At 39.5% G+C, this 22,801-nt stretch overlaps 1 protein-coding gene across 1 annotated transcript in view; it reads right to left on the bottom strand.

Moving 5' to 3' along the window:
* The window catches only part of AGO3 (argonaute RISC catalytic component 3), a 51,797-nt gene that overhangs the window by 24,374 nt on the left and 4,622 nt on the right, over nt 1-22,801 (bottom strand). The window contains exons 2-3 of the mRNA XM_074934669.1: nt 12,115-12,286; nt 489-609 (exon numbers count right to left, since the gene is read on the bottom strand). Of these exons, the coding sequence (XP_074790770.1) occupies nt 489-609; nt 12,115-12,286 (293 nt within the window). The remainder of the gene's footprint in view (nt 1-488; nt 610-12,114; nt 12,287-22,801) is intronic.

Here is a 22,801-nt window from a genome sequence, read left to right on the forward strand (position 1 = left end):
GGAAAAGAATGTCTGTACATCTGGGTGTATATTGGCAAGGAAGAGGAGGAGGAGAGGTGGACCGGGATGAGAAGAGATGGGGTGGGGTCCTGGAGGAAGGGGTGGAGTGGGGGCAGGGCCTGGGGCTGAACAGGGCGTTTGAGGGGCCAAGAAAAATTTGAAATTCAAATGGGGGTCCTCAGGTTGCTAAAGTTTGAGAACAAGTATACTATATAGTATATGTTGTAAAACTGAGTATTTAATATGAGATCTCAGCGCAGAAAAATATCAAATACTATTAAATATTTACTGAGAAGATGGTAAAGACTATTACTTTCTGTATATTATGGGGTTTATGGATCATCAAGGTGTATATTAGGGAGGTTCTTATTGCATTTCAGATACCCTAGTGTATTTTCAATTATTTCTGAAGCTAACATTTTTAGAAAGATATTCTTGCTTTTCTGACAAGCTGTGTGTAACAACGGAAAAGTACCAATATGTCTTACCCCAGTGGTTGCTACAGGGAGTGGATTGGCTGTATAAAGGCTTCTCTTCCCATCATAAACTGGTCTCCGGTCCCCAAATATTGTCACTTTAAAATGCTGCACCATGGAGTCCACCACCTCCCTAAAAAAGGCACAGTTGTAAGAGAACAGAAATATCTACAATTAAATAGTCATGAAAGATTGTATCACTGAGAACAACTGCCTTCATATTTTTCACACACTTTCTTCAAGCAGTTTTCAGTAAGCTTATTTAGAGAAAATTAACTGATTTGCACTTGACTGATATTCCATAAAGTAGTTCAAGAAATTCAGACAAAATACTGAATAATGAAATGCTGAAGGATATGCAATACCACCAGCAATACAGTTGCTTACGAATCATTTATTTGTATTGCCATATTACCCCAAAGCCTCATACAGGACTGATGCCCCACTATGCTACAAACACATTGGAAGCAGCTTACCTTCAAGCACTCAAACTGGAACTATGGAAAATGTACATGCTTAACCTTACAACTGGTGGTTATGCTCACTCCTGTAAACCATACAATTTTGAATGTTTTAGTTCATCCTAAAAATTTGTTAATCTATACATCAATCTGCGAAAAGGAGTTGGTTACTGTCTTCTCCAGGCTGCTTCAGTATTAAAAATACCCAAGAATGTTGGCCTTTTAAAAATTCTTAAATGTTTTTAAATCCCTACATTTTAATCCCACCCAAAGCCAAGATTACAAGTAACAAAAATTGAGTAGGATTATGGTTTATTGTGACTTTCTTTAATAGTGGTTAAGATTAATAAATAAAAAAATACAATAACCTAATACAGCCACTGAATACTATAAGAAAGCCACCAACACGGAATTTCCACATTCTTTTAACCCCTCACACAAGTTGTAATAGATTCAGGTAGGTACATAAGGAGTCCAGGGACTTTCCCTCTTTTGCAATCCATCTGACTAGAGCTGGCATCAAATGTTACAAAAAACCCACAAAAACTGCAAGAAACAAAAACCAACTTATCTTCTCAATGGCCTTGCAGCTGCTTCTTACTCTGCTAAGAATCAGGATTTTTGTTAGCTATAGCATACTAATCGTTCCCATTCTTAAATTACAATAGAGAGTGGGAGAAAATACTTAATTTGCATTTTTTGTTCCCAAACAGAAAAGTTTACTTATATGATCCTTCCTGAATGCATAAAGTTAACCCAAAGTGTTTCCATAAAATGACAAACACTTTGCTTCCCTTTTTAAACAAAATTAGTAACAGCAGTTAAATTTCCCAAAACAATACTGTTTCCTAGGCCAATAAAATTAAAATGTTATCCAATCTGCAATTCTCTCCATTTTGAGGATTTTGTAACAGACTCAAATCTTAAACAAAAAAACACTAGAAATGTGCACACACTTGCACTGTAACAAGACCTTTTTAGTGTCCTATTACTAATGATTCTTCTTGCACACCACAATCAAGTCCCTCTTGTCTGAAAACCCCTCCCTACACTTTGGTGCACTGCCACTCTCCCTACACTATGTCCAACATACATCACAGACTATAAACTACGCAATGCCAATGTTTCAATAAATTCCAGTTTGCAACCTGTGACAAGAGCTGAACGAGAAAGATAAAGAAGGTGGGGAGAAGCGGGAAAAGAGGGAGACAGCTTCTATACCCTTTTACTAACAGAGCTATGTCTAATCTAACAGTTTCTAACTGCAGCTTTGCTCCATTGAACTTATCTGTACTGTGGTCTTCAAAAACCAGCACTGGTTAACTCAATAGGGAAGACTTATGGAAGAATACAGCAAAGAGAAGTGAGAAGGGAAACAGAAGAGGAACATTACACTACAGTTTATATACTCTCATTCAAAATACTAGAGACAGCCTGCAAGAGACCAGGAAGTCTATTTCCAAAAACACTTCTTCAAAGGAAAAGGCATTTTGGTGTTGTATTAACTCTCATGTAGTGCAAGTCGGAGCTGCCTGTCTGCCTACCCAGTCAGCAGAACATTCTCTGCCCACTCATTTGTTCTGCAGACACAATGCCCCCTTTATTGGGCTCATTACAGCAATCTGTAGCACTTACTGTATATTAAAGATTTCAACAATTGTGTTTTTTAGTTAATACCTGCCAAATTTATATATTTATTTTTTACACACACACACAGCTGGTGACGTTTTTAAACAGACAGCAAGTTTAGTGTAACCTACTATAAACAAATCTACTAAGCACATGCAGGATTTCAACAAAGATACCAGATTTCATGCTGTCATTTGCAGTAGGAATCACAGTAACTGTTAGTATTTAATTTGATCATGCAATTTAAAATATAAAACTTCTTGAGTCTTTCAAATAGGATTATAGTCTAATTTGACTATAAAAGGTATCTTCATAGTCAGAGTTGCTGTTTGTATGTACTGGAGTCACATGTGCTCACTTTAGTGACAAAATCAGTGCATTATTCATACAGAAAGTAATAAAGAGCCAATGCAGCTGAAGGAAAGTGAGATTTTTTTTTTTACAGGCTCACACACCAGCAGAATTTTTAACTAGATTCCAAATGCAGAAACTTCATGCAGGTATACAGAGATGGACCCCTAACTACACCTTTAATGCACTAGTTAAGCCAAGTTATGGCTAATGGATGAACTTGATTTTCAGATAACAAGGAGGGTTTGAAGGACCAGTCAATAGCATCTATTTATTTGCAGATAGATGGAAATCATAGATAAAAAAGAAATCCATTCAGTACCCACTTAAAAATAATAATTCAGAGTACAAGAGCATTTCAAGGAAACGTTTAAATGATGTGACCAGATAAAAATATTTTAGGGACATGACTTTACAGTGCTACTGTAAATTAAGATCTTAATAAAAATTAAACTGGTATTTTATTATTTAAGCCATAAGAAAACATGGGCTGGATTCAAGTGGATATCAAACAAATACAGGTTTGTGGAGCTGAACCCAATACATGGCATTACTATTTCTCTACCTGTGTTTGCAACTTTTACTACAGTGACTTTTACACGTGGAAAAGTATGCCCTTCTTGTTAGCCAAGCAGCCTCCTTGCCTTCAAATCGCTCCTCAAAACATTTTGCAAACACTCTAAAATTTACCACAGCTCAATCCATACACAGTGACTGAGACCTTCATAAAATGCTAGATGTCATTGAATGTACCCAGAAAATTGCCTGGAACAGGGGGACTGTATTTTAATATGTAAAGTAGCAAACACTTATATTGGTACTTAAAAGTTTACAAAATGTTGAGGACTAACCAGTTGCAGCTTAGTTTTAGCGATAATTAAGAAGTCATGGGTGGCAAACATCTGAACTATTCCAACTTCACCAAGAATAGAGTCTATAAATATCAGAGACCAAAAATATAAACACACAAAAAATTAGTCCATATCAACAACTATTTATAATCTTCCCCCAAACTCTGATTTACTATTATACACAAAAAATGGCATTAAAAGAGCATTAAGGTTGCAAACGCAAACATTAGGAAATGCCAGAATTAAGACTGGCTGTGCAACCTTAATTCAGCCCCCTTGTGGACATGCATGACAGTGTTTAATAACATGATCCTATACTATATTTTCCACACAGCCCCTCACCCAACTGGACCCAGTCTCCCTCCTCCAATTCTCAGTTTCTCCTCCCGCCCCCAAATTCCAGTTCACCAGACACTGTCCCTATCTACTTCTCTCTCTCCCCCATTCAACTTTTGTTCCCTCTGCATTCTAATCTAATGGCTTCCTCCTCCATGCTGCCTGGGTGCCAGCAGTGGGGGAGTCAGTGGAAGCAGAGGGGAGTGTTGCACGGTTCTATGCTCTCAATTCTGGTGCCTGGCCCAAAACTGCTGGGATTAGCCATTCCAGGTGAAGTCTTTCTGAGCCCCCATAGCTGTGTGCTGGAGTAGCCATGTGGGGATGACAGGTGGAGTCTTGTCAACACTAGAAGCTGTGAGAGGCTTGAGTATGCTCAGTGAGGATAACCTTTGAAGATTTTAGCTGTTAAGCTCTAGGATGTCTCTACTGAGAATGTGCGAACTGCGATTTTCAAAGGTCAACTTTGAGTGGATTTTTACGAAGACAGCAAAAGGCACGTTCCTGACACAAAAGCTATCCCCCCCTTGGCAAATTTCAAATCCCGGCTCCAAAGCTAGAGCATTTCAAAGAAAAGGCTGCAACATTTTTTTTAGCATACGCAATTGAATAAAACATTTTGGCCAAAGTTTTTCTAAAATTTACGCAAGGGAGGCACCCAGTATGAAAGATTTCAGCCTGAATTTGCCAAAGTCTGACAAAGTTACAAGCAACTGAAAACAAGGTCTTCTTATCAGAAGTGTCTATCAGCTCTACCTATCATCACAAAGACATGTTAAATAGCCAAACCAAATATTCTGACAAACTCTGTCGTCGCCTGAGACTACTTTAAAAACTCATAGCACCTAATTATAGTGCATAATCAATAAAAGAGTAATTGAAGTTCTCACAAACCCTTACCTATAGCATTGTAACCATACTTTAATAAATGAGACCACAATAAAAAAGCAAATGGGAATATGAAAGGTGGTGGGCTCCTGGTTTTTGGAAGTGCTCTACTTTGATATTACTCCCCAATCGTTTATTTCAAGTCATGTGTGATACTCAGAGTTTTGTAAAATTTCCCACCTTTTAAGTGAGATAATTAACTAGACACACCGTGAGCTGTTGCACTCTCTTTGATGTGGTTCTCTCAAGAGACTTCAGCACTTGTACTGCGGCAACTGAAAGAAAAGCTTCCCAACAGTTAGTGTTTTGTTGGGTACTTTCCTCCAGATCAGATCAGTGCGATAAATAATGAAGGCACTCCGTTAGTTTGCACTCCAGAAGCCCTCATTTACAGCTTTTAGCAAAGTGGCAGTTACAACACAGTAACAGAATCCTATGAAGCCATCTGAAATCAACCTAAGAGAAAGTCAGCCTAGAGTAGTTTACATTTCTCCTGCATCTTGAAGATTATCATTCTATCACACTGTTCATTTGATGAAGCTATATGTTAATAACCAGCAAATCACAAGAGTAAACTTACACATCAAACCAATTATCAAGTGTTGGTGCTTCCATTATAAACCCGTTTGGTGAAATACTATCTTTAGTATTTATAAGGTGTTATAACTGTAGCACTTAACTGTCAGCTGAAAAATACTGGAGAGACAAGATGGGTGAGATAATATAGTCTATTGGACCAACTTCTGTTGGTGAAAGTAGTTTTTGAGCTCCACAGAGCGCTCCTAAAAGCTCTGTGGAGCTCAAAAGCTTGTCTCTTTCACCAACAGAACTTGGATGAATAGACTATATTATCACAGCTACCTTGTCACACTCAGATCCTGGAACCAAGATGGCTACAACAACACTGCAAAGCTGAAAAATATTCATCTGAAACATACTGACAATCAGGATTATCAGAACCTCAGATCAAAAGCAGGAAGAGGGGTAGAACTGCAAAATCAACAAGTTATCTACAGTAGATACATGAAAAACAGCACTGAATCTCAAGGAAGTCATGAGGGAAGAAGCTTTTCTCTTTCTTTTTTTTTAATTATGTCATGGCTGCAGAAATTGGTCTTTTACTTCATTATTGTGGAAACCACCTATCTTGCCAACTGGCAAAATGCACTGCATGACACACCAAGAAAAAAGTATCTCACTCTCTTTCCATCAGAACTATTCAATTCAGAGGAAGCAGACAGGAAATATGAAGTTATTCATCTTCCTTACAAGTTATCATAAAATGATTCATCTTTTCTATTGGCACATTTGGACCAATCTAATTCCTTCTGAACTATAGAGATGTATTTTGCTCTAAAACTCATGATATTAAGGACAATATACAAATTAAATATTGCTTACAACAAATTACATTAAAAGTACTTCCAGGCTACAAGAGTCAAGCACTCAACTGGGATGTGTTAGGCTGTACAGGCAACCTTAGTTCTGGAACTGAAATACTGTCTGCTTTCCTCCGTAGCCTTGACATATTTAACTTTTTTTAAAAAATCTGTTTCCTACTTTACAAAATCACAAGTGAAAAAATTCCATCATGTGGACCCATATTGATCACCATATGGGTCCACAGCTATTTGCTTGACAGAGTATGAACAGATGCTCAGAAATCCTGGATTCAATTCCAGGCTCTAAAGGAGAGTGGTTAGACCCTTCTACCAATATCCCCTAGCATGTTCTCCTGCAGCTTGCCCTGGCCTCTCACCGTTTTTTACCCCTGGCACCACAACGACCCCCAGCACCTAGGAGAAGATTTGCAGAGAAAGTCCTGCTCAGCCTCTGCAATCCTTGCCTACTCTATGTTCAAGGCATAAGGACTCTTCAGATAATTTAGATGCTAGATTTTAACAAACCTCAGAGCATGTTCAAGTGTCAATTTCTGGGAGACCTGTAACATCCTAATAGGGTAGATTTTTATATGCACAGCAAAAGTCAACTCCTCTGAGCCCAGAGCGCCCTCCTTGTCAAATGTCAAGTACCTTCTTCAAAGAGTATGTAGGTGTCAGTATCTCAAAGGTAAGAATTTAACATAAGGATTTTTTTTGGCCAAATCTCATTTTAGGAAGAGCTGAAAATTTAAAAATTATTCAGCTGGGGCAGACATTTGGCATGGAAAATTTCAGCCCTAGAGTTTGGCAAACTTAAAAGCAACTGAAGATGGGTCTTATAAATGGAAAGTTAGACTATCTTAACTATAGATGTTGCTGCCAGCTTCACCTATAACACACGCAACCTGCACAAAGCACACAAATGAGTTTTCGGAAGGATGCAGTGTAATATTAAACTGTATGCTTGACATGCAGATTACATGGAATAATTTAATACCACATTCCTTGTTTCAAATTTGACTCTAAAATCTGAAATTAAGTCAGCAGTGACCAAGAAACAAGACTCATCTTTATCTATAGACTACAACTGCAGAATGGGATAGAATTTTATATTTATAATTCAATATTTTAGGATAGCCCTATTATAACAGATGAACAAACTCGGCTTGTGACGTATACCAAATTTATGTAACAGGAGTCAGTACAGTTTGACCTTTCTGAACCAAGACAAAACCTAACTATATCCAGCTTATGGGTCTTTCAGTTTCTACATAAAGAAAAAGTGAGCTATGGCTGATTCAAGATCATGCTGAATATCAACTACAGCTTGATTATAGTTCACCCTTGGGTTCAGTTCAGAATGGCCCTGGCAAAAACGAAGACAAAAATCACAGCTGACATTAGATGAATTCTTGTTCTAGAATAGCAGCAGACATAAAAGTTTTCCTATTTAACCACAAACCTAGAAAAGTAAGCAGACGACCAAGGGATTTAATTGATCCAGTCATGCTGTAAGTATTAGGAAAACAAAGGGCTACTGGTGTTTTGATGAGAGGGGGGAAGAGAAAGGACCTGAGACACACCAGGGAAGAATAATAAAATTGTAGGACTGGAAGACCATAATGTAAGAACATAAAAATGGCCATATTGGGTCAGACCAAAGATCCATCTAGCCCAGTATCCTGTCTTTTGACAGTGGCTAATACTAGGTGCTTCAGAGGGAATGAATAGAACAGGGAATCATCAAGTGATCCATCCCGTCGCCCATTCCCAGCTTCTGGCAAACAGAGGCTAGGGACACCATCCTTGCCCATCTTAGCTAACAGCCATTGATGGACCTATCCTCCATGAATTTATCTAGTTCTTTTTTGAACCCTGTTATAGTCTTCGACTTCACAACATTCTCTGGCAAGGAGTTCCACAGGTTGACACTGTGTTGTGTAAAGAAATACTTCCTTTCGTTTGTTTGTTTTAAACCTGTTGCCTATTAAAGGGACCTCAATAGATCTTCTAGTCCTGTCCCCTGCACTCTAGGCACACAAAGTAGGACCCCTAGATCAGGGGTTCTCAAACTTCATTGCATTGTGACCCCCTTTTGCCAACAAAAATTACTACATAACCCCAGGAAAGGGGACCAAAGCCTGAGTCCCACCACCCTGGGCAGGTGGTGGGGGAGCCGAAGCCCCAGGCCTTCAGCGCAAGGCAGGGGGCCTGTAACTTGAGCCCTGATGCCCATGGCTGAAGCCCTTAGGCTTCAGCTTCAGCCCCAGGTGGTGGGACTCAGGCTTCAGCTTCAGTCCCGGGCCCCAGCACGTCTAAGCCACCCCAGCGACCCCATTAAAATGGCTTTGCGACCCACTTTGGGGTCCTGACTCACAGTTTGAGAACCACTGATCTAGACCATCTGACAGGTGTTTGTCTAACCTGCTCTTAAAAATCTCTAACATCCCTAAGCAATTTATTCCAGTACTTAACTACCCTGACAGTTAAGAAGTTTTTCCTAATGTCCAACCTAAACTGCCCTTGCTGTAATTTAATCCCATTGCTTCTTGTCCTATCCTCAGAGGTTAATGAGAAAAAATTTTCTCCCTCCTCCTTGTAACAACCTTTTATTTACTTGAAAACTGCTATGTCATTCCCCCCACAGCTCTCCTCCCATAGGTCTTCTCTTCTCCAGAAAAACAAACCTAGTTTTTTTTCAATCTTCCCTCATAGGTCACGTTTTCTAGACCTTTAACCATTTTTTGTTGCTCTTCTCTGGACTTTCTCCATGTCTTTCCCTGAAATATGGTACCACTGGACACAACACTCTAGTTGAGGCCTAATCAGCACAGAGTACAGCAGCAGAATTACTTCTTGTGTCTTGTTTACAACACTACTGCTCATACATCCCAGAATGATGTTTGCTTTTTTTGCAACACTGTTATACTGTTGACTCAAATTTAGCTTGTGATCCATTACAATTATTTACTTCAGATGATTTCTCCGGATTGTCCAGATGATTTTGAATTTTAATCCTATCCTCCAAAGCACTTGCAACCCCTCCCAGCTTGGTATTATTCACAAACTTTATAAGCGTATGCTCTATGCCATTTAAATCAGTGGTTTCCAAACTTTAACAGCCCGCAAACCCCTTTCGCTAAATTGTGAAATCTCATGAACCCCCTCCTAAAAATGAATATTTCAAGGGATTTAAGTTTAAATTTCCTCTGCACTCTGTGGGGCTCCTGCTGCTGGACCCCGTTGACCGCCCCAGTCAACTGAGCTCCACTGAGCTTGGGCTGCAGGTCCCGCTGACCGCCGGGGCTCAGGCTGCCAGCCCCAACTGCCTGGCCCCGCTCTCCCTGGGGCTCAGGCTGCCAACCCCAGGCGGAGGGCTGGGGTTCGGGCGGCCGGCTCCTCCACTGATGGGGGCAGGGCTTGGGCTGCCAGCCCCAACTGCCTGGCCCCACTCTCCCTGGGGCTTAGGCTGCCAGATCCGTGTGGAGGGCTGGGGTTCAGGCGGCCGGCTCCCCCGCTCATGGGGAAGGGCTCAGGCTGAACTGCCCTGCTCCTCTCTCCCTGGGGCTCGGGCTGTCTGTCCTGCAATCGGGTCCCACCTGCTGCCTCCAATGCCCAGGGTCCTCTGGCCACCATTAGTGAAATTTTTCTGGCCAACGCCCTGTAACGTTCTGCGAACCCCCAGTTCGGGAACCACTGATCTAAATCACTGATGCAGATATTGGAGAACAGAACCCAGAACTGATCCCTGAGGTACCCCACTCATTATGCCCTTCCAGACTGACTGTGAACCACTGAAAACTACTCTCTGGAAACAGTCTTCCAGCCAATTTGGCACCCCACCTCATAGTAGCTCCATCTAGGCCAGTGTTTCTCAAATGCAACCACCAAGTGATTCTTGTGCGACCACAGCTTCCTGGCCAGTGACTGAGGAAGGAGGGCAAAGAAGAGGCCCCTCTCCCAGGATCACCAGCAGGGGTTGTGCCCTGCCCCCTCTACAGCCACAAATACCAGAGGAGCAGGCAGCCAGTGTGAATTCCCACCTTCCCAGGGGCGCTGGCTCTGGCCCCGCGCTCACCACCACCACTTCCCCATTGCCCCGGCCCCCACTGGCCCTGGGCCACGTGGTGACGGGCTCCATCCTGAGCCACAGGATTTTGGGCTCTGGCCACAGGATCCAGCCCCAGCCCCACGGTGGTGGGTGCCAGCCGCATGCTCTGTGCCCTTGCCAGATGCTCTTGCTGCTGGTCTTCGGGCTCCAGCCATGTGGCAGCAGGTGCTGGCCACAGGCTCAAACTCCCATCCCCCCAGGCACTCCCTGCCTCCCCCAGTTCCCCATCCATCCCCCCAGACACCCACTGCCTCCCCCAGTTCCTTATCCCCTCTGGCCCCCAGCTGTCTTCCTCCCCACCCAGGGCTTAAATTTGTCCCTCACCTTGCCAGGGCTGAATAAGTCTGTTTCTGGGAAAAGTAATATTTGTATGTTTGTTAATATCATTTTTCATTGCCTCCCAGCTAGCTAGTCTGCTGCTGTGAAAAGTGATATTAAGAAACACAGAAATATCACTTGTCACAGAAACAGACTAGCTAGGAAGTCGAAAAAAAGTAAACGAAAAAGACAAGAACATGCAAAGCACATTATTTGTTTCTATTCTGTTTAGGTCCAGTAAAAATAGACACATTTTTATTATTGAGTCTGCAATATCCTACATAAATACATTACAATGATTTGGACATGTATATGTGCATATTTATTTGTTTTTCCTAAAGGCAATTAAGTATTTTAGGAAAAATTGTCAGAGGAGCCACCAGCAAAAGTTGGTGACTGCACTCTGAGGCCACCAAAAAAATTTGTCGTGGGAATCCCTGATCTAGGTTGCATTTCCCTAGTTTGTTTATGACAAGGTCATGCGAGACAGTATCAAAAGCCTTACTAAAGTCAATATATACCACATCTACCACTTCTCCCTCTCCTACCCCATCCACAAGGCTTGTTACCCTGTCAAAAAAAGCTATTAGGTTGATTTGACATGATTTGTTCTTGACAGATCCCTGCTGACTGTTACTTAACACCTTATCTTCTAGATGTCTGCAAATTGATTGTTTAATTATTTGCTCCATTATCCTTCCGGGTATTGAAGTTAAGCTGATTGGTCTGTAGTTCAGACTGAATTCTACTTAACTCAGCTACACTAAACTGGGTGAACAAGAGCAGAAATTTAGACATGAAAAAAGAAGCTGGCATCATAGCATTATAATTTACTGTAAATCTCTAATACTGCATTTAAAATAAATTAGGCTTAAGATATGCATGTAGGATCGAATCTTTCATCCTTTACTCCTGGTTAACTGCGCACTGAGAAATGTGTGAGAAATCTCGCCTATTTCATTTAAAACTCAATGATTTCTGGAAAAAAATTACTATTTGCCTTTGATATTATTAGCCAGCACAATATATTCCAACTACTTTATTTACTTTGATTCTGCAAGATACCATACCATCCCAATACCACTGGGAGACATATTATAAATAACTCAGACAGACACATTTGGGAACAAATTCCTATTCGCTAAACTTGAGAGAGCATACAGTGGAAGATATCTTGATTAGAAGTCACTGACATCTCTTAAAATAAGATACTGTGAAATAACTTTATAGTTCTAATTACTTCGCTAGGATCTTATGTTGCTTAAAGATTTCAATATAGTTTAGATTAAATTACAACTTCTGTGACCGACTTACCTGTTCACCCTGCGAGGACACTTATCTGGTTTAATATCCACCTCATAGAGGTAGACATCAATCTTTGGGATTTCAACTTGGAAGCAGTTGGCCAGCAATTTAATAGGTTTGCCCATGGTGCCATAGCCGGGACGTCTGGGCACCATGAGAAGGGGCTGTGCCCCGACGGGTCCTGTAAAAGAAACAATACAGTTTAGAAACTGAACACAATGGTTAAACTATGTGGTGAAGTTACTACTTGGTGCTATTATAGCACAGTTAAAATGCATATGCTCTTTACATTTGTATATATACACTGGGTAGAACAACAAAGGAGGTGATGCAATAATAACGGACGAGCAAACAGCCTTCTCAGGACCTTAAATATATCATCTCATACTTCATGGGGAAGAGGTAAAGCGATTGCAAGAGAATAAAAATAAGAAATATAATGCAGGAAAAGGCCAAAGTTTAACGTAAGACAGCATCACAAGACCCAGACCAGTGAAAAATGGGCCATGCAACTGTCCCATCAGCTTCCTGGACAAAGCCAAAGGGTTTCAGGGAGCAGCATAGGTCTACCCTCAAGTAACATACAACATGGGATGGCACTCAAAAGCTCTCCTTCTGTTTAAGTCATCAGCTCTCAAAGTAGCGATAGCAAGCAGACCTAGCTCTCCTCTAACCTTCCCAAGAAGAAAATGAAGTGAGGAACATTAACTTCTGTGATTGCTGTGACCAAAAGTGTGCGTTTTCTTTTGACCGTTCATTATTGTGGAAAGTCCATTTTAGCCGCTATTAAAATGGAAAATTTTAAAAGCTTGTTTACAGACCATCCTAATGGTAATGGACAGAGGTGCAACAGAAATCACAGGATGGTCTATACAGGCCAAGGCTCATGTACTTTCTTTGTTTACACAGTAAAATATGCAGGCACCAATGATATGATGGGCATGATCCTGGCAGAGATTATCCATTTTCAGCCAGCAGAGCGGAATGAATAACAGTAAAAGCACCAGCTGCAAGATAGTTGCATTTGCCAGAACTCAGTGACCCAGAAGAGACGTGTAGCTGAAGAGTTTCAAGCAATGTCAGTGTGCTTTGTTACTAAACAAACAAATTAAATTACTTAAGCAGCTGTAGGTATTATTTTATAAAACCAACAAAATCTGAAATAGGAGAAGAAAGGTGCTTTCTAAACCTGTACAAATGTATGTCACTGGCTAATTTATTTAGCCTTCTAAGTTAATGCTTCTTTGGGTTCTTGAAGCATCTTAGTCTGAAAGATGGACACAGATAAGAGCCTCAGCACAAGAACTGGGTTACATATGCCTTGCCCAGAACCAAGCACACAGCTAATATTAAGAACGGACAGTCTCCAAAAATTACGAAAATCTAGGAAATCTTTGCTTGCAGATTATTCTTTCCCGTCAAGAAACAGACTATAAACCCAATCTTATTTTGAGTTGCTTTGGAGTTTTTAAAATTACTCATCATACAAATGTCATGATTTGCAGCATTCAATTAAGTCAGTTAAAAACTCTCCCCCCTACTCCTACTCAGTGACGCAGATTGTACAGTTCCTGCCCACTTGCTTTTCTTACAAGAGTTAAAATGTCAAGTGCTGGGGAAAACTGTCTTATCTGCCATTTGATTAATCTCATATAATCTTCCAGGAATGGTCATTTCCCTTTACTTTGAGGGGAATTGTGTGCTGGGGAACAGAGAAGAACAAGAGTTACAAAACAGAGTTTGTATTGTAAAGGTATCTAGTTCTACACAGAAAGATATATTCAAAACCAAAAAAAATCAGAAATCTCAACACAAGACTGAAAGTAAAAGCAAAAAACATCAAGCACCACATTAAATGTTCACACAAACTATGTTTTGGCAATTACTGCTCCCAATGCAGAGATGGGGTGGTTTACTTCTGCCTTCAGAGCTGGGCTCCAGGCCAGCAGCCACCACTTTCCAGCTGCCCAGCTCTGAAGGCAGCACCGCCACCAGAAGCAGTGCAGAAGTTAAGGTTAGCAGTACCGTAACACTCCCTACAATAACCTTGTGACCCCACCACCACCCCACACACACACACACCCCCCTACCTCCTTTTTGGGTCAGGATCCCTACAATTACAACACTGTGAAATTTCAGATTTAAAGAACTGAAATCATGAAATTTATGATTTTTAAAATCCTATGACCATGAAATTGACCAAAGTGGACATGAATTTGGTAGGGCCCTACCAATAAGAAAGAGCAGCTCTGGAATTAACTGCTCCAGATTCATTTTAGCAACACAGACGTAAACAAGAGCAAAAGATACCTATTAGAAAACATCCAGGTCACACTATTCTATAAAAAAAACTTCCATACAAATGACCCAATATCTTACAAAAATATGGTTACAAAGAGCATGCTTTCCATAGTTTATGGAAGGCTCACGTACATATGAAGTACTATTGCAGGGGTCAGAATTAGAGTATAGCACCTTCTTAATGATTAGCTAATCTTGCGAAATCAAAATTAAATGTAAATGGTAAGAGCATTTACCAAAGCACAGCTAGAGCACCTCAAATGGCCAACCTGGAGATGCAATTCCTTAACTACAGTCAAGCACTGAGAAAGAGAGGGCAAGGAGGCAGAAAGAGCAAGAAAATATGGTATGGTGGGTTTTCTTGCAACCATACTCTCTGGAAAGTGTTTTGTTAAACCAAATATTTGCGCCAAATACTCCTTCTCCTGCTGCCACCAAGCAATATATCATACTAACATATGTGGCCACGGCTGAAGGAAATGATGGTACCCCATCCATTTACTTCTTTTGTTCAGGTTAGCAAAATCCTAATGCTCAGCTGCATGAGACGACAAAAAACTAGGAACAAATTAATAAGATTCAGCTACTCTTCATTAGGCAAGCTGCTGGCCTACACTTTAAAATCTGGAGTGCTGTAAATGGCACACCCAATCCAGAGCTGGTTATAAAAATAGTTTTCCAGCCTCAGCTCCCCTAGAAAACAGTACTGAGCAGCAGAAGAAACAAATACCACTACTTTGCCAAATTCCTTCCCTAGATCCACTCATTCAGTTGCATCCCACATTGCACTTCAGAAAATTGTGCATGCCAACTATGCATTCTTCCTGAACAGCAGTACAGCATATACGTGACATTCTTTGGAATTGACACGAACTGAGGAATGACGAATCACGACAGATAACGGATTATAAACACAGGTCTGCACAATTACAAGCTTAATTTAGTGTAACAATTTTAAACAATTGTAGCCAAATTCCAATTGTGTTTGAGACCTAGATTGTCAGACAAGTCACTTAAAAAAATATAACCTTCCATGTGTATGCTGTCAGCTAATTCCCATCCACCACTGTCCCAATAAATTTACACATGCTGAGAATGGCTTGCTTTTAAAAATATTTGGACACTTGTTTGTGTATTATAAAATCTGTGTCACCGACTTATAACTTGTGACTCAAATCCCAGTAAAACAACAAGCGAACGAAGTGTTTGGATGACAGCTAACATTCCTATATCACATTAATGAGTCACTTACCCTCATGCCTTAGGATTTTGTAAGGCCACTGGAAATAAATACGAGAACCAAAAGTATTAGAGCATACGAGTTACTTACTGCTACTACTATAAAGTAGGAGTATGATTTGCAGGGCTAGTTAATGTTAACTCTCCCTCACCAAAAATCGTAAACAAGTCAGTTGAGGTTTTTAAAAACTTCTTCCTAAAAATATTTCAGCACTGCCACAAGTACAAAGCAGAATTCACTCAAGGTCATATAACAAGAAAAAAAACCAAAGAAACTACACAAGGGCAAAGCAGTCAATTGTTAAAAATCTTGTAAAAGAAACGAAAGAAAAACAGACTTTGGTGTATAAGCACTATTCCATTTTTCAGACACTGAAAAAATGCCTTATGCAATGTTTATACATTACATAACGTACTTGAAAATCCCATTAAATGTGGCTAGCCTGGAGGAGGGAGCGGGGGGTGCACAGTGCTTGACAGGTGACAATATTCAGAAAAAAGAAAAGGAGTACTTGTGGCACCTTAAATTTGTTAGTCTCTAAGGTGCCACAAGTACTCCTTTTCTTTTTGCGGATACAGACTAACACTGCTACTCTGAAACCTGTCAAATATTCAGAAAGACATCAGAGGACCAGACTTTGGGAATCAATTGGTTCAAAGGAGAGGTTTTCGAAGTGTGAGGAACTGACTGGGCCCTCTGAAGGGCTGGGGTCAAGAGGAGGGTCTGTCTGTGTGGTCTCAGCTGCTGGCTCCCATGGGTACCAGACACGCTTCCACCTCCCCCCTACCTCATTTCTTAGAAAAAAGGGGTGTGGCATGGGACAGGAATCTCCAAAGAGGGGCTCAGAAAAAAAAAGTTGGGGAACCGCTGGAACAGAGAATAGTAAAACTTAAGGTTATGAGCGAAAGTTATGACTGTGACAGAATACTGGAAGGAGTTCTGTCTGCCCACTACCCCACACATACATGCGCACGCGCACAGAATGACTTTCAAAGGAAGTAGATGAAACTATAAACATAAAAAGAATTAAGACGAGCAATATGAGAACTTGTTGCTTCTGAGCCTGTAGCTAGTAAGAGGCAATGGCTGAGGAAGTATAAACTCATTCTTTTTTATGTTCCCGTTGATTTAAATGTTTTGTTAAACAATAAATCACTTTTCAAATAAAGTTTTGTTTTCCTCTACTTTAGTGTCTCAAAGTACATTTCAAATATTAACAAATTAAACCTCACAACACCCTGGCAAAGTAAATGATTACTGAAATACTCATTAAGAATTTTGGAATAATTCATTTTTTCTTAAAACTACTAAATAGTCATGGCAAGCAACACAAATCTTGGCTAATAATCTTTCAAAACAAATATCAAATCAGCTCTTGGCAAGTCAAGTATACATTTATGTGAAAAGTCCAAGACCTACTGTGACTCACTACTGCCACATTTAGAAATAAGTAGATAATACATCTTGAGTTCACACTCCACCTGATACGGATGTATGCTGGTAATTCCCAGTAGTGTTTATGGGACTTGCCTGTGTAAGTCCAATGCACAGTGATGGGAAAATATGCTAATTTGTATTTGTCCAAGTTTGGTAAGTATTTAAGTGAGGTCACTCATTTCCAAGAGATACAGATAAAATTGGTCTTCAAAAGGTTTGAGTCACAAAAAAAAAAAATACTTCAAAAATGAATTAAAATTGATAATACTAAATATTAATACCTTTTAAAATTATTCTTTTGTTACAGGACAATAGTTATACCAAAATTAAATTTTTCTGATTTTAAAGAGTTAAAAAGTTGGACTAATGAATTAAAGACATGGCTTTTGGTTTGAATAAATAAAAACTAAATCCAACCAACTATAACTGAACTGGCATTTGTGGCTATACTAACATTACTCTAACCAAACTTGCAAACTATGGACATTTGTTACTGAGGGTAAGAAATTTTAGTTCTTATAGGACCTGATCCAAAGCCCACTGAAGTCAATGGAATGACTCCCATTTGCTGTAATAAGCTTGGGGATAAGGCCTGTATCCCCACAGATACTCTCCTAAAGATTCACCAAGGAAAAATCACAAACATGATTGTGTAACAAATTATGTTTCCCCCATCAGGCAGCTGCTTTTCACTGAAATATAATTAAAACTGCACCTAACTCTTCTGCTGTGCTTTGGAGCAACAAACTGAAATCAGGTAACCAAATGAAGAGATGGCAGGAGTAAAAGCATGGGTGAGAATGGTACAGAAACAGCAGCCTAAAGGCATTTACTGAAAATACTTCTAGGGAAGACTGAAGAGTTTGGCACATAGGACAGAAATAACTACAGGCCAAATCTTATTTGATTAAATTTATACACTTCCAAGAGGCAAGATATTGGTTCCTACTAGGACTTTTCTTACCTGAATACGCACAAAGGGAGTGTAACAGCTGTTTTCCAGCAAGAGAGTATCCATTTGCCACACGTTTCAAAATTATAAAATGAGAATAAAAAAAGTGTACAGCAAAAAAAATGAAGAGGTTTGGTTTTTTTTAGTCTTCCTGTAAAGCACAGCCTTAAATCCCTGACTAGATAGTCAAACAGCTTTAAAGAGAAGACACAGGGTTTTTAAAGAGGTAAAATATTATTCAACTGCAGCTCAATAATACAAGACAGATTTGTCTAGCCACACTCTCCTCAGACTGGGGCTTGTTCCGTGCACACTGGAGAGAACTCTCCCAAGGGAAAAGATTCCCTTTCATGGGGCCCCTGGCCTCAGCTTGGGCTCAGAAGCCCGGTCTGTAGAACTCAAAGAAAATGCCATCACTACTCGAAAACATGACTTCATTCTAGGTTACAGAAAATTTAAAATAAAATGTGAAAGTGAAACAGGGAATATAGGGTTAGAAGGTTATTTTCAGATTTCTAATTCCTTACCAACATTGGAAATCTTAAGCAATAAAACAAATTGTGTCTTGCCTCCTTCCCTGAAAGCCACCCTTCGGGATGACATTAGATTATTTCTAAAGTAGCACAATCCCTATTTCCTGAACACTCGTCAAAGTAAAGTTTGCTTTTATTTAAAAAGTATCCAGATAAAGCAGTGTTGGTTCAAATTCTGGTCAGATAAACATATTGATGCTATTCTCACTGGTGCCGGATAGGAGTCTACAAGCTAGAGTGAACACTGCAGTGCACAAGTTTGTGTTATCACCAGCTAAATTTAGAATAGTTACTTGTAAAAACTAGGTTTTTAAAATAAAAAGTATGAGAAACTCTTAAAGACAAGCCGTTTACCTTTACTTCATAAAGTTTTGTATCTGTAAAAAGAACAGGAGTACTTGTGGCACCTTAGAGACTAACAAATTTATTAAGAGCATAAGCTGTCATGGGCTACAGCCCACTTCATCGCACGCACAGAATGGAACATATAGTAAGATAGATATATATATACACACACACACATACTGATAAGTTGGAAGTTACCATACAAACCATAAGCTGTAGCCCACGAAAGCTTATGCTCTAATACATTTGTTATCTTACTATATGTTCCATTCTATGCATCCGATGAAGTGGGCTGTAGCCCACGAAAGCTTATGCTCTTATAAATTTGTTAGTCTCTAAGGTGCCACAAGTCCTCCTGTTCTTTTTGTGGATACAGACTAACACGGCTGCTGCTCTGAAACCTTTTGTATCTGTCTACACTATGAGGAAATAGTCTATATGGCAAGCCCATACATAACACAACACAGCCAATTTATTCTTGAAGCGTTTTCCACCGACTAACTGCAAGAAAGTAAACTGAAGTAATCTCTCTTCAAGTTTTGTGAACTGTATTACATTTTGCACTTAACAGAAATTTTCACTAACAACTTGCATATACTTTAACTACCCACTAATTTGAAGAAAAATATTTAGTTCTCGATTTATTCACTTGCATTTACCAAGTCTCAAATTCACTGTTTTCAAAACTGACAAGTTCCCCAATAAAACCAGTTCAAAGTTAACTTTGATAACAGCAAGGATTCAAACTGAATTTACTTTGCCCACTTAACCACTATTTATGAGTCAAATATAAGTAGCTTGCAATTAATTGCCCCTTATTGCTACTAAACCTAACTTGTTCCACTTTAGTGATTAAAGGTCCTGTATTACAAGAGTGATCTAGACACTTAGATATTCTCTTAACGTAGTAACATGGTGACAATGTAACTGACTATCAGAGAGCCTGTCACTAGCTGAGAAAAAATTCAAATAAAGAGACTTAAAAGTTAAACTGAACATTATGCCAGAAATTCCATTTGATAAACTGGGTCTGAACTCAAACCTTCGAAAACGTCATTGGAGTCTTATTTTTTTTAAGCATATTAAATGTCTTGATTTACTCACACTTCGCAACAGGCTTTGCGCATGAATGAAACAAATGAAGCAGCAAATGAATGACTAGTTCCTCCTGGTTTCAGAAAAATGCTTCATAGCACACAGAGTAAGAGTTGAAGAACTACCACTCAACAATTTCTCTAAAACAAAACTAAGTGAGTGAGTCAATATATAACCTTTCCTTTCCTAAAGTAAAAGGTGAATTCTGTGCATCGTAATTCAATCATATGGTCTATTCCAGCTGAGTGTGGAAATAGTCCAAGAGAAAATAAACTATTGATACATTCCTCACAACCTAACAATTCACCACTGTGTTCTGGCATTTTGCACTCCACATTTCGAGATAAATCTTAGATCTACTACTTGAATACTCAGACCATCCAATGACATATGCTAAAACACTGAAAGCTGTCCAAATAGCATTAACGCAGATCAGTTAATCAGGTCAAATTCAAAGAAGAATTAATTAATAAAGCTGAAGTACTTTTTATTTTTTACACAAGATTCTAGCACAATTTTTTTCAACTAGGACTAAATCTTTCTAGACAAATTAGGTTATAATTTTCTAATTGGCAGTCTGCTGCAGAAAATCAAGCAATTGATCTATGATCATGGATATATGGAACCCTATTGGACTTTGCCATGTTAGCAAATTGCAAAGTTTTCTCAAAGGTGATCAAATTATATTGCTTTTTTAAAAATAATTGTAATATCTAATCTATCCACCATAAAATGCGCAATAACCTGTGCATTAAATTTTAATTTGATTGTAACACTAGGCTATATTATATTATCACTGATTCCTTAAGCTATAACTTTCAATGTTACTGAATTATTAGAACTTGATATTTTAAAAAAATCTGATTTGAATTTAAAGTAATTGTGAGCACAGTTCACAGAAAACTGTTGCATTCAGCACAGTATGTGAAACACTTGGAACTAACCATCTAATGGTGACCATGCAGGTGATCCTTAGGTGATAAATGCTTTCCCACAGACTAAAGCTTCACTGCAAAAAAAGGGTCTGTTGATACTGAGATAGCTAACTCATAAAATCTGGGGAGCGAGGGGGGCCTCTGTAGTTTTTAACGGGATGTAGCTAGTCAAGGTAACCCCACGTGGGGGTATAGTATTGACCTTGACTAACTACATCCAAGTAAAAACTACCTGTGTGCGGTCTCCACTACAATTCGATATCAATATGGCTACCCTGAAGAAGACAGCCATAGTTTAGTCTAGCTCCCAGATAACATTACCCAGAGAACAGTAAATGGTAGTTCCTTAAATGGTAGTCACGCAGAGTTTAAGAAGTGATTAGCAAAAGCACAACCCACCCAATAAATAGCGTTCTCTGCAGGATCTTAAATCATCATCATAAATTCACTCAGAAGCTAATGCTGGTGGAGAATTCATTTCTCACTGCAAATATATTACATGAGTTCTTGGCTATCTGCACTGATTGGCCTCCAGGGTTTCAGGTAAAGTTTAAGATACTAATTTTGACCTATAAAGCACTACATGGCTATGAATTACCTACTGGAGATACCACATCTCTCCCCCTGCCACACTGCTAGAACTTCACTGGGTAAGAGAGAAAAATATTGGCAGAGGCCCCTCAACTTTGGAACTCACTCTTTCCACTCTCCTTGGCAAGAAAACAGGTAGAGTTTCCTGACATTCCACACAGGCTGCAAAGCTAATCTTTATACTAGAGCTTTTGGGAATTAGGGTGCCATCTAAGGGGGTGAACTGGGAAGAGGTGAAGTAATTCTTTCAGCTCTGTTATTCATTATTGTGAGTATATTGTGCTAGATTTCTCTGTGTTACTTGTGTTTTTATACAAAATATTAAGGGCACCCAGAGTCTTATGTCCTTGCTCTTATCAATCCAAATAATAAATAAAAATAAGTAATTGGGATTAACTCCAGAGATAACCTACTTGCCACCCACCCCACAACTAAAGTGAAGAGTTTTTAAACCAAGATTAAATATGGCCTTTTCTTTTTGTAACAATCATATCACTTCTGATTCAGACAGCTCCAGTCTCAACACTCCAACAGATGAAAGCTCCATTGTAACTCACATAGCAACAAAGTGCCCTTGAATAAAGTTTAACTTTTAAGACAGTGTGTTCCCCCTCTCCCCAAGATATAGCTTGTCTTTTATTGTGGTCTTAACAGGTTACTGGTCATTAATACAGGAAGTGTGAGGAAGAGAAAAATCAAATTCTTGTGTAATTTAAATGACATTTTAAACCTGCTATACAAAATTTTCTGAAACAGTAAGATTTTAGAAATGTATTTTTACTGTTTAATTAAAATATCAATATTACTAAAAATTAATGTTTTTCCACCACAGTAGGGCCAACCAATTTTTGACCCTTTTAATCAAATTAAGTCCACAACTTTTTTTTTAAGTCGGCAAAACACTGTTTTTCAAATCATATAAATCAGAGGTTGACAACATTTTTCTTTCTGAGCCCACCCCCAACATGCTATAAAAACTCCACAGCCCACCTGTGCCACAGTAACTGGTTTTCATAGAATATCAGGGTTGGAAGGGACCTCAGGAGATCATCTAGTCCAACCCCCTGCTCAAAGCAGGACCAATCCCCAACTATATATATAAATATATATATCTGCATATAAAAGCCAAGGCCGGCATTAGTGGGTAGCAAGCAGGCAATTGCCTGGGGTATGCCACAGGGGCCCCCATGAAGCTACATTACTCAGGCTTCAGCCCCAGGTGGCCGGGCTCAGAGACCTGAGCTTCAGCTTTCTGCCCTGGGCCCCA

Source organism: Natator depressus, chromosome 19 (genome assembly GCF_965152275.1).
Source record: "Natator depressus isolate rNatDep1 chromosome 19, rNatDep2.hap1, whole genome shotgun sequence".
NCBI lineage: Eukaryota > Metazoa > Chordata > Testudines > Cheloniidae > Natator > Natator depressus.